Here is a 13,004-nt window from a genome sequence, read left to right as displayed (position 1 = left end):
TTTGATGGGATTTGAATTCTCTTCAATTTATAAAATGTAATGCTCATTGGTAAAGTTACAGTGGCTTTGAAGAGGGGCTTTTTTTTTTCTCATCACTGTGGGGCACTCCCTGAACAGCCCTGGACTTAACACTCTTCATATCCCCATGTGTTTAGTAGAACCTGTTAGGTAAAGGCACTTGTTTCAGTCACATTCCCAGACATCAGATCAACCAGAAACAATCACTTTGTGCAATACATTTACTCATTCTGCAGAATTTTTTTCAGAAATAAAGAGAAAGGCAGGAAGAAGAGTAAAAATATTGAGTTCTTTTAAACTGTTTGACAAAAGAAAAATAGATGTTAAGCTGGTTGTAATTGCAAAATCTATCTAGGTCTTGAAAGAATAAACCAGTGATTGGAAAAATACCTTTACACGGGTAGAACAAAGATAGGAAATCAATGGCAGTCGATAGTGTGTAAACAAGTCAAATTTAAGTAAAAGAAGAGTAGACACTTTTCATTATGGGTTCTTGGAAACCATTCCCTGCAGGTTTAAGTGAATCAATCAGAGTGACATTTAAAGTGGCAGAAGACAGCCTGGGCAATAGCTTCTGTGTTCCATAATCAGGTTCAAGTGCAAGAAAGGTCTTTGTAAACAGAGTTCATGGCAGTATTTTGTGATAGAGGAATGGTCATTATGATTGCTTGGGGACCCAGGTAAATTTCCAGCCTCCCTTCTCATCTCGACGTACGAAGGCTTGTCCCTGGTGGAAGGAATGAGTTTTCACATTGCAGTGAGGACTCAGAGATGTGGAAAATGCCATTTCTGTCTTGTTGGGTGACACATCTGCAGTATAGTAAGGACGAGTTTGCTGCTCCACTGGGGGATTTGAATGCTGAGAAAGGAAGTGAAAATATTCCCTGTGACTGGCAGCGCTGTGCAGTAAGATAGTTCTATCACCTTCATAGTCAAGGGGAAGTTCCTCTCTGGGGAAATGTTCATAAGCCACTGCATCGTCTGCAAACTCAGAAAATGTGTTAGTGATTCTTCTGGGATGAGAGGAGAAGGCACTGTAGTTAGCTGATAAAGTGTCATCAATGGTGTTAAGGTCTTTTAACCCGAGTGTCTGAAGGACCCAGGGATCCACAGGAGGCCCAGGCTGGTCTGTACACTTAGCAAAATCAGCAGAGAGGTTTCTCTTGGCATTTTTGGGATGGGAAGTCTCAGTTAGAGGGCATTTTTGCTGTTTGGGTTTCCTCTTCCCCTTTCTATATTTTCCATATGCTTTGTAGAATTCATCTGATGATAATAATTTCTAGGAAAGCAATATTCAAAAATTATGACTCCTTCAAATACTTATTAGTTAACTTAATCCTTTAGAAAAAATATTCAAAGTTCTCTTATTTTTCATGCACAAGTAGAATCAATTGGATAGCTTTGTCCATGATGTAGGATATGTGATAACTAGTTACAACCTAGAAACTTCTTGTTTTTATATCTTCAAAATAGAAAGGAACAGATCATCTCTTCAATACTAGAGTAACTACTACTATAATAATAGTGATTACAATTTCTTGAGCCATAATAAAGAAATAAAATGTCATCTATTGTAATGTATAAGCCATGATTAAAGACATTATTTCATTTTGCATAGATGCAATAATAATTTCCATTAATGAAACAGGCTTGTCAGTGGTTTTCTGGGGATACCATAATCCATGTTTAGGTCCAGGCCACTTGAAAATAGACAAAACCTCTGATTCAAACATTATATAACATTACATCCTCTCATTTTATTAATTTTCAAAGCACTCTATGAAGTATTCGATTCTATTATTATATATTGTATTATATAATACTATAATATTATAAATCTTGGAAAATGGAGACCATGATTGAGAAAACTGAATAATTAATAGCTTATTAAGGCAAGCTATTTATAAATGAATTAAAGGGAATTTATTTTAAAGACAAGAAAATGTGAATTAATATTCAATGTGATTACTTATGGCTAATTTAAGAGTATCTTTAAAAATAAATAAATAAATAATAAAACAAAACAAAACAAAAAACCTCTGAGTTGATACATTTATGGAGCAACCGAAGCCCTGCAAGTGATTTATGTGAATCCAGTTAGATAATTAAAAGACACAAGTGTATTTCAGACGTTTTCCCACTCTAGAATGCTACCCATCTGTGTCTTCTTAAGTAACTGTTGTCTTAGCAATCCAATTGACTAGCATTTGATTCTTGAGAAATCTGTTTGTAACGTGTAGTCAAAACCTGCCATCTGGATACTCCAAAGACATGACACTTAAACATGCTCATGAAAAGCATGCAATTCATCAGGAAAAACCAATCTATCCTATAAAGGCACATCAAGGCACAAGTATTGTACTCTTCCTGCATTTAATTAAGAAACTTTACATCAATGCCATCCTTTCGCAAATTATCAATCTGTTCCTATCAAAGACGTTGTTACCTACCTTGGCCTTTCCTTCAAGACATTTGACCAAAGTAGAATTCAGGTACTGTCTGAGGTGGTTATTTTCTTCATGTAACCTAGCAAGTTCTTCTTCCTTCTGCAGCAGAGTATCTTGCAGCTGCAACAAGCAGACAATGATGAAGGCTGATCCACTATATTGACTTTGAAACCTTAGAAACATACCAGTGTTTTTTCACCTGCATGAACTTGATTATTTCTGTGTTTGTTTAATGAACAAAACCAAGGGAGCCCTCATCCTCAGAGACCTGATTTAAATCTATACCCCTGGTTGTTCAGTTTTGTGTTTTGGTTTTTCAGTACATTAAACATGCCTGGGGAGATTAAAAGACTTTTCAACATGGTAACTAACAAAATGGGAATCAGGTAGGGATAAATGAAAAATGAGTTGCCTGAAACTGCTTATGCCTTTTTAAAATGTTTAAACTGTGAGTCGGGGGGGGGGGGAAGAAAGACAGGGAGGAGAGACAGAACAAATATGAATCTATCTACTAGATATCCAAAAGATTAATCTTTAGGACTGGCAACAAGCAAAAATTTTTAAAGTTTTGTAAATTGTGGAAAATCTTGGAAACCAACACCTCTTATTCCAGACACTACACGTTTATTTGTTTAAAAACAATTGTGTTGTGTATCATTTGCTCTTTCTGAAATCCCTCTGAGATAACGCTGCACAAGGAGGTCAGATGACTAACAAGTGTGAGGTGGGAGCCTAATTGCAGATCTCAGAGAAAGAGAAACTCCGTTTCAGATATCATTTAACATGGGGAAACTTATATTAAACTTATCTATAGGGAAACGTATTACACTGGATGAATATCAAATCCAAAACAAAAAAAAAAGCATTATAACACTGAAAGATGACTTCGCAGAAGGAGGGAATACATGCTGAAACACGGCCAATGCCTGTATTATGACTACCTACCTACACATACCTGCTTATTTCTGTAGAGCTGAGAAGAAAGCTGAGTGTCTTCCCAGGAGCACAAGTCCAGAACAGGAAAATGTGAGTCACTGGATTGTTCTATGGGAAAAGAAAACTAAGTGAATATTTGAGAAAACTAAGTAAATATTCAAGTTTGTGTGGATTAAGAAAAATCACCAAATTATTTCAAAAACCTTAGTTTGTTCAATTACCTTTCTAAAAATATTTCTTGCCCCCAAATAGAAAACCAGAATGTTTAAAGTTTTTAGAAAATGCTAGCAAGGTATGAGAAGTAAATATAAAATCCCAAAGTGACCATAGAAATGGATATTCCAAGAGCTCACATTTTTTCTCTGATGTAAGTGTTCTGCTGGTTAAATTCAAATAACCAATTATGTCATTAATCCATCCAAATATTTATTGACACCTGCCAATCCCTGACACCACTAAGCATAGTGTTTCAATTTCCCTATATTTTCTAAACTTTGCATTAAATGACATCATGTTTGTGTCTATAACCACATTTTAGTTTTGGATGCTACTCTGTGTGCCTAACTGCCTACCTCTTAAATCTGAAGGATACTAATTAAGCAGAATTTTATATGGTATATCTTCTACATCAAAATAGTTTTGATCTTGCTTCTCTAAAGACTTATTTGAGTAACCCAAAACTATACCCAGCACATAAACTGAATTGTTTTTCTCTGTATTTCAATTTTATTTCTACCTTCTTTTTCATTTGTAGTACAGATATGATAGATATGATTCTTTGCTTTCTATGTTAAGTCTTCAGTTACTGAAATAATTTTGGTGGGAGTAGAAAGAGAAGAGACAGGAACCTGACCTACTGTTTGGGTTTTTCTTCCTAGCACTCTGCTATCACTGGCATTTGTAGTATAAATCATGAACTGAACAATTTCCTCCCTAAACATAACTGTATCTTAATATTTTGGGGGGTGGTGGGATCAACAATACAGATTTTTACTCGTGAGGTACCTTGAAGTTTTTCCCAAAACTTGATTGCTAAGACAGAAATTCTATTAATGTCACAAGTATACTTCACTAAACAATGGATCAAAATTATAGTGTTCATAATTTTCCATCACTGCTATACTTCCTTTGAAAGTTGAAGTGATTTTTCTCTGCAAGGGAATCTTTTTTCCCAATATCAAATAATTGTTTATAGAATTTCCTCTGTGAAAAAGAAGATAAAATTAGTCTTCTTGATTTTCTCTCACACTCAAAAGATTATTTAATTGCTCTAAAAATTTTCTAAATTATACCTTCCTCTCAAAAAACATTCTACTAGAGCATTGTGTATAAAACCTCAACCCAGACACAAACTCCCTCAGAGAATTTGGAATCCACGAATTCTAAAATATAGAGAATATTTGGTGTCTAGTAAGTCAGGGCGTAGAATCCCATTTTCATTCTCTGTCACCTGATTTACACCTGTAAATTTCAGGAGACTCTGGGGTGACTTAACTGTCCATGCCATCCCTTCTTTCTACAGGAACTGTAGCCCATGATGCTTTGCAGTCATGTGCACTGGAAAGGGCTCCAAATCTACAACGAAAGCAGAAGAGCAGAACTTACCCTGTGCCTGTGGTGCTTGTTGGGGCTCTCTGTCGTCCAGGAGACCAGCAGCCCAGAAAGAGACCCAAGTATCCGTGGAAACGTCAACATTAGATTCCGATGTTGTAGCGGAATACGGGCAATTATAGCTCTGGCTTCCTACAAAGTGCTGGTCTTGGCAAGGTAGAATGGTGTTCTGTGAAATTCAGTACGAGGAGTGATGATATTGAGGAGAGGATATCCCAGGAGATAAGGTGATGGGGAAAAGAGTGGGCGAAACATGGAGAAATCATTTGCAGCACATAAAAAAACAGTGAAGGTTTTAGGTATAGATCTGGACTAAGTTTTTCAGTTGCCAAACTATGATTACTAAAGGGTAAGGTGTTCCTTAGTTTACTCACTACAATCCTTGGCCCTTTGGGCAGACAAGATTGGCATTGGATAGACCAAAGTTTTAAATATTTCAGTGGATTCTCTATTGCAATGCATCTATCAGCTTATCCATGATCAAAGTTTAATGAGTTCTATTAATGATTTAAAGTCATAAAAACTAGTTTGTTGTCTCCCACAAATACCTTAATTATATGTCCAGTAATCCTGAAAGATGAAATGGACAAGACATCATGTAGACTAAGCTCCTTATTTTAGTTGTCAAAACATATACTTACTGTACACTTGTGAATTTCTTACTTCTTCCATTATCTATTCAACTTATTACTGGATCTCATGTGGATCTAAACAATTAACTTTGTTATATCTGTGTATGTGTATATACTTCTCTGTAAATGTGTGCAAGTATATGTAACATGTATACATTATATTTTCTCCTGTGAACTACAAATCCAAGCACAGGAGGGCATCATAAAGTCATCAAAAGTAAAATATAATCAAGACTGAAAGTAGGCATCAAAGACAGAAAACGTTAGTTCTCAGCATCACCAGCACTCAATGCCCTTCCCAAGTTATTTTGCATCCTAACAGCATGACAGGTACTATATCCAATACACTCCCTCCCCCATTCTTAAACCTCAAACACAGTCTTTTTAAATGCTTAAACAGGCATAGGTACGCAGCCATCCTGGGTTAATTTGTACAACAGCTCACTCCTAATTATTTGTCAATGTTTAATCAGGTAAAAGCCATTCATTTCAGTAGAACCCAGTTTCCAACAAACTCTTTGATCAACACAGGTTTTTGTTGATTTGGGGTGTTTTCTTGGGGGGAAAAAAAAACAGGGAAAACAAATGAAAAGGAAAAAAAAAGTTAAGTCAACTAAATCACACTTTGTTAATATTCCCAGTAAGTTAAATTTTGAAAAAAAAAAAATCCAGTTCTGAAGCCAGTCCAGCTTGGGCACTGCATACCAAGAAATTCAGCCAAAAGTTTATCAAGAGGCATTTTCTTTTATTCTAAAAGCATGTTTGCAGACTCCTTCCCTGAGGTTATTATTGGAATCAGAGTTAAGCTATTATGCAATTGACACCTGAGAAGAAAACAAACCCTAAATACTCCCTGAGTACTTCAAGTACAGGTGTTTGCAAATATGTGCGTATTGTGGAGGAAGGGGTAGGCTGAAAGTGAGTGCAAATGGACAGTGAAAGTTAGAGGGAGGGAAAAAGTGTGAGAAAACTAGAGATCGCAAAAGACCAAATGATGAGAACGGGGGCGGGGGGGGGGGAGGGGGGAGAAGAAACTACGCAGGACAGTAAAAGGGAGTTGAACAGGCAGTGGAGAAGACCTTCAAAGCAGCAGGTAACAGAGCAGTCTTGCTACCAAGGTATTATGAATCTAATAGCGAAGTTTTTGAGCTTCCAGAGACCCTCAGGGACTAGCTAATTCCAGCTCCTTACTTACCATGTTGCAGTGGAAGAAGACGCGGCAGAAACCGAGCCCACTCTTCACTGTGTCCTTAAAGCCAATGGGAGATTTAAACGGATCCGAGGGGGCGGACCTGGGAGAGATAAGTTCTAATGTGCGGGAGCTCCAGGTGACGCGGGGAACTTCGAGCAAGCGCCGCCCTCTGATTTGGCGCAAGGCTGTCAAACTGGTGACGTGGGTCAAGAGACACTCAACAGAAGCCACAGTCGTTTACACCCGGGGAGGCTACCGCGCTGGGATCTGCGGGTCAGGGACTCTTGCCGGGGCGGGGGGCGGCGCAGCAGCGAGGCTCTGCCGCATCAGGTTGCGCAGCTGCCACATCCGCACCTGTGCAACCCCAGCCTTCCCAGCGACGGACCTCGCAGCCCGCCGGTTGAGGCAGCTGGGATTGAGAAACCCCGCTCCCTGAGCTAGAAGCAGGGCAGGGCTGAACGGCAAACCGACCCTTGTCTCTGCGGCTCAGGTGTGGAAAAGCCCAAACTGTCAGGGCATAGGGCTACACTGCGGGAAGTCCGTCCAAGGTACCCCAGCATTCCTGTTGCTTCTGTGCGTTTCCTGACTAGGAAATATATTGATTTCAACGTGCAGTATCAATCCTCTGTGTGGATCTCCCCCTGTCACACACAAACATTTCTGTTTAATATTCTGCGTTCCCCTCCATTCCTGAAGTATTCTACGTGGAGGTGACAGACCTGCATTCCATCCTGTGAACCTCAGGAGAAAGACGGTGGCCTCTCCCGTGCTGGCCATGAGCTCCTCAACACCTACAACCCTGCATAGCTCGTGCTTGGGAATGATTTGTCCAAAGAATGAATTAATGCACAAACTTAGGAATCCAAACTACATTTCTTCATATTAAAATGATCTTTCTTGTCATCTATTGATAGGTACAGTAGTGTAATTGACGAATTGTGTATGTTAATATTTTTCAGTTGAAGCAGTTGATTTCCCCTGTGTTTTCAATTGTTTTATTCTCGTGACATATCCTGTTGTGTTATTGTAGAAAATAAAGGTTACACCATCTTCAAAACCACACACCTACAAATCCTCGGAATTTTGTATTTCAACGTATCAGCTAGACGGAATAAGGTGGCGATCACGGTGGGAGGTGCGTACTCTTAACGTCCCTGCTGCACAGGATGGGGGAGGAAGCACTGAGGTTAAGAAATCTGACGATCTGGGCCCTGCGCTGTAGCCTAACAGCTAATGTCCTGCCTTGCACGTTGCTGGGATCCCGAATGAGCGCGATTCTGATCCCGGGACGCCCTACTTCCCATACCTGCTTGTGACCTGGGAAAGCAACGGAGAATAACTCTATGCCTTGGGACTCTGCACCCACGTGGGAGAACCGGAAGAGTCTCCTGGCTCCTGACTTTGGATCGGCTCAGCTTTGGGCCGTTGCAGCCACTTGGAGAGTGGGTCAGCGAATGAAAGACCTTCCTCTCTGTATACATAACTTTACAATAAAAATAAGTAAAACTTTTTTTAAAAAAAAGAAAGAAAAGAAACTTGACAACCTTAACACAATTAGGCAGTAGCAGATTTAGCATTTGTACCTCTGGCTATGGCATTTTTATTCCCGCTGCCTTCCACATGGTAGTTAACCCTAACTTTTTTATACCGAGTGTGATAGACACTTTGGTTCTATTCTTCTGAAATCTGCATGTTAAATCTCCAAATCCAGTATCACTATCCCAGAAGCCAGGGCCTTTAAAGAGTCAACAGCAGGTCAGTGAACAGGTAGAATGCATCCTCAACCCGGTTAGACTGGTGTTCTTATGACATGATGAAGCTGCTCCAGAAATGATACCTAGAAAAGCTGTAGGAGGGAACAGGCTCATGGCATCCTTTGAACGTGAAGAAGAAAAGCTTTTGGAAGAACAGACAGCTCTTCTAACACCTTTATCATGGACGTCTGATCTCCAGAATTGCACGTAAGCAATTGTTCAGACAATCATCTCTGCAGTATTTTTGTTGTGGTAATGCTACAAAAACTTCTTCCTATACTTCATGGAAATAAAATTAAAGAATACATCCATGTTGTTTCGAAAAAGTTTGGAATTCATGAATTTTTTCCTGATACACATTTTCAATAAACTTTTTGAAGACCCCTTCAAACAGGTAAGATGTGAAAACAGGAAACTTCGGACTCTGGCTTGCATAGTGTTTTGTCTAAATCAGTTGTAGGTTTTTTTTTTTATTATTATTCTTTATTAGTTTGTTTGCATTTTACTTAAAATCAGAGATATAGAGACACTAGAGGCAGTGATGTTCCATCTGCTGATTCACTCCCCAAATGTCCTGGTTGATCTGTTAGGCCAAAGCCAAGAGCCAAGAACTCAGTCAGGGCCCCACACAGGAGGCAGTGGCTCATGTTTTGGAGTCATCACCCGCTGCTTTGAAAGGGCATGCATTGACAGGAAGTTAGAATTGAAAGCACAGCTACTTCAATATGAGGCGCACGTATCCCAAGTAACGTTCACACTGTGATAACCCACCCACCCACAATTACCGTTGAAACATTTAGTTTTGTTGTACTTTTCTTATTACCTGCACCACTCAGTGAAGTAGCTGGCACACAGCAATTACTTATGAAGTGCTCTATGACCAATATTAGGAAAGGGATGAAAGAGAAAGATGAGGATAACCCCACTTTTTGAGGACAACCCTTCATTCTTGCTTCTATAATCCTTATTTAAAAGCACTTTTAAAAAGGAGATTAACCGAGTTGGAACTCAGTGCCTGGAGAGGGCAAACTAGATTATGAAATAATAACTGATTTTCATGGCTGACATGAAAGAACTGTTTCTTCTCTCAGAATAGGGACAAGAATGCACTGGCCAACAAACCCAGAGAGGTAAAGGAAACAGATCAAATTTAGATAGTGAGTATTGTTGAGTAGCTTAAGATAAAAAAAATAATTAAAAAATTGCTCATGCTTGTAGTGCTGTCAAAACACTGTTTCAGGGCAAAATAAAAACTGCAACAACAACAACAAAACTAAGACTAATTAGTTCTGAGGTGGGCAGCAGGAAAAACAAGAGGACAGAGTCATTTTGATGTTTGGAGCTGTTACAGATGGGAAATGGGAAGGTAGAATTCTTTACCCCCAAAACAGTACAACTGGATAATAGAGCAAACATGCCACCATAAAAATATCAGATGCTTCCAAAATGTATTTAGCTTCTAATTTCTTTTGCATGCTTTGAAACTGAAACACCTGGAGGTGTATTAACCATGTCTCCAATTCTGGCAGACAGTCTAGTGGATTACAAGTACTACCCACCACAAATTCTCCAAAACTCCTAGTTCACTGACTTAGTAATGAATAGTAGGTATTTTTACTGTTAGATATAGGAAATTCTGGTTTGAATATTTCAGGAAACCTCAAGATTTCACAGAAAATATAATTAAAAGATAATTGCTTCTTAGCCTTTTGGCTAAGATCAAGTGCAGAATTAAAAGATAAGTTTAGTTGGGTGCAATTTTTTATTGTTCTAAAAATATGGAAAGCTTCATGAATTTGCACATCATCCTTGTGCAGGGGCCATGCTAATCTTCTCTGTATAATTCCAATTTTAGTATATACGCTGCCTAAGCAAGAATGCAAGTTTTCTTAAAAGTCTGCATTTTTTTCAAAATATTGTTTACTGTGAACTTGTCAAAACTCAAGCAATTATAGATTGAGATAGATAGATAATTTGTCTTGCTTGAAGCTACTTTTAAAATGAAAGGTACTTTTAAAAATAGAGTATGTGGCAAGGCCAAAGCTAGACATAGATAATTTTTTTTAAGTTTGTGAAGGATTTTAAACAAACAAATGTTTTGCCAATCATTAGCTACTTTAGCATAGCAGCAGTGTACGCCAGTGTGGTGTTAGGCAAACACTACAGTTAAATAGTGAAGTGCTATTAATAATTGGACATAAATTGGAAGATAAATCTCTCTTGAAATAACACACTGGAGAAATCTCCAGAGGTTGAAAGACTCTTTCATGTGTATGTATTTACTACTTAGGTATAAGCCTAAAAATTACTATGACCATGATTAGTTTGTCAAGTCTGTTTTTTAAAAAGGCGCAAAGATAGCAATAATGTGAAACCAATGAGCAGTCTTATTCAGAAACATCAAGATCAGAGGAGCACATTTATTAGCGATGTACATACAACGATGTACATACATGAAGACGATTTCTTTTCCAGGAACAATAAGATCATTTATAACTCTGTATTATGTTTTTAAGGATGATTTAAAGAGGAGGTTGCTAATAACAGCTTAGTTGCTGAATCTGGACATTACCTCCTGCCGGGTCGGACGTACAATAAAAATAGAATGAAACCTGACCTACACACAAAACAAATCTGCAGACAGAAAAGGGTAGAGTATGATGAGAGCTGGGACCAGGAAATAAACAGATTGGCATATGGAATATTCTACCATTTCACCCTAGAGGACACTTTATTTGATTGCCCCATTAGGAAGCTCCATAGAATATATAATAAGGAACATTTTTAAATGTGTCTTTAGTAACAGCTTTTTTTTTCCCATAGCTTCAACAGCTGACTCCCCAGGCAATAAAAAAAAAAACATAATAGTAATAATAAAAAGATCACATTTCACTTTCACTTGTCGTCAAATAAAACTATTACCCTTGGAGAAAATTTAGCGCAGTTACAATTTTACATGAAAACATTCAACAATTGCATTTCACTTAGTATATTTGCACAACCAGAAGACATCGGATTTGTTGAAGCATAGTTTTGAATTTCACTCTTGTCAACAGGTCCAGTAACTTGCCTATTGCTCAACATGTGGTTGTCAGCAGAGATTTCTTATGGCCAGCATTTGTTTCCTCAGTAACTCATGTGGCGGTCAAAAACTGTTTCTATGTGAGGATAAGGCGGGGAAAAGAAAGCAGCTACTAATTCTGACAAAAGAAATGGAAAGATGCACTTGAAAACAATTACTTAAGGCATTTTTGCTTAACAGCCATCGGAGTTCCCAGTTCTCTCTGGTCCATCAGCCCACTCCAAAAACTTGAGGAATCCTTAGTCCATAGTTCCGTAACTTTTAATATATGGAGCCACTGGTTGGAAAACTATGCTTTGTGGTAATCTATCTGGCTTAATAAGAAAAGAATAATCTCAATCCTGAAATTATCACATGAAACTGCCTTTACTATTCTTTGCCAAATAAAGTAAGAAATTTATAGGCCTGTTCCCCCACCTTACTCTTACTTCATCAGAATAAATAATTAAAATTGCTATGATTAATGTTTGAGTGATGTATGCCAATCTAACAATAATCGAAAACAAAATAAATTTACAGCTTTGGTGGCATCAGTAAGTTCACAATCAAGGCTTCAATGCCTTGTTCTTTTTTCAGTTCTCATAAATTCTTTGGTAAGGATTTTTTATTAGGAAGACTGTGAATAGTCTCAGTAGATATGTTACTGACAAGGCATTAAAGCACAGAGAGATGAACTAACTGGGACCTGGCATTCAATCTTCCATAGAGGTGGCAAAATTTGGGAGATAAATGGTCAGTTTCTGTAGAATTCTACTGTATTTAGAGTGTAATAATAATAAAAAAATAATAACTGGGACCTGATTCTTTCTAATTCTGGAATTATTAAGTAAACAAATAGTTTGACATCGTTAACTTTAAGAAGATGCAATGTTGTTTTTCAGTTCAAAATTTGCTAAGTTACCATGAATGACATATTCTACATCTTTTACTGTATAAAATCTGTAAAATTCTTACTAACACATTCATAGTGAAAATTTTCTGTTTAAAATGAAATAAAATCTCAGTTAAATTTTGTATTAAAGTTGAGATGTGTCTAGTCATACTCCTTTTTACACCTTCCATTTTTTTCAATAAATGAGAGCATGAGAGCAATTTATAGTGAGTGGGTATATTTTATACCTCTAAAGTTTCTGAGAAAATATGCATATTCATGTAATTGTTATGAATTCATTAATGCTGACTGCCATTAGTAGTAGATCATCAAATATGAATGTTCATAAACAAAAGTTTCTCTTGATCTGGCAGGTTTAGATGTCCACGATCCTGCATCAGAATACTTGAGTTCAATGCCTGGCTCTGGTCCCTCACACCAGGGTCCTCTTAATGCAGAGA

General features: G+C 37.8%; 1 protein-coding gene and 1 non-coding gene across 2 annotated transcripts; both read right to left on the bottom strand.

The window, feature by feature from the left end:
• Positions 1-676: 676 nt before the first annotated feature.
• Positions 677-5,684, bottom strand: GMNC (geminin coiled-coil domain containing). Its single transcript, XM_041002573.1, has 5 exons — positions 5,676-5,684; positions 5,007-5,181; positions 3,421-3,509; positions 2,469-2,585; positions 677-1,297 (listed from the first exon to the last, which is right to left on the bottom strand). The coding sequence occupies exons 1-5, from the start codon at positions 5,682-5,684 to the stop codon at positions 677-679; spliced, it is 1,011 nt and encodes a 336-aa protein (XP_040858507.1).
• Positions 5,685-10,362: 4,678 nt separating this feature from the next.
• LOC121171412 lies at positions 10,363-10,465 on the bottom strand. Its single transcript, XR_005886123.1, has one exon. It is a non-coding gene; the product is annotated as a U6 spliceosomal RNA (small nuclear RNA).
• Between the last annotated feature and the right edge of the window lie 2,539 nt (positions 10,466-13,004).

This window comes from Ochotona curzoniae, unplaced genomic scaffold, assembly GCF_017591425.1.
Source record: "Ochotona curzoniae isolate NIBS_2020 unplaced genomic scaffold, NIBS_Ocur_1.0 scaffold_2587, whole genome shotgun sequence".
NCBI lineage: Eukaryota > Metazoa > Chordata > Mammalia > Lagomorpha > Ochotonidae > Ochotona > Ochotona curzoniae.
Note: the sequence above shows the minus strand (reverse complement) of the source record. Positions and strands in the feature narration are given on the sequence as shown.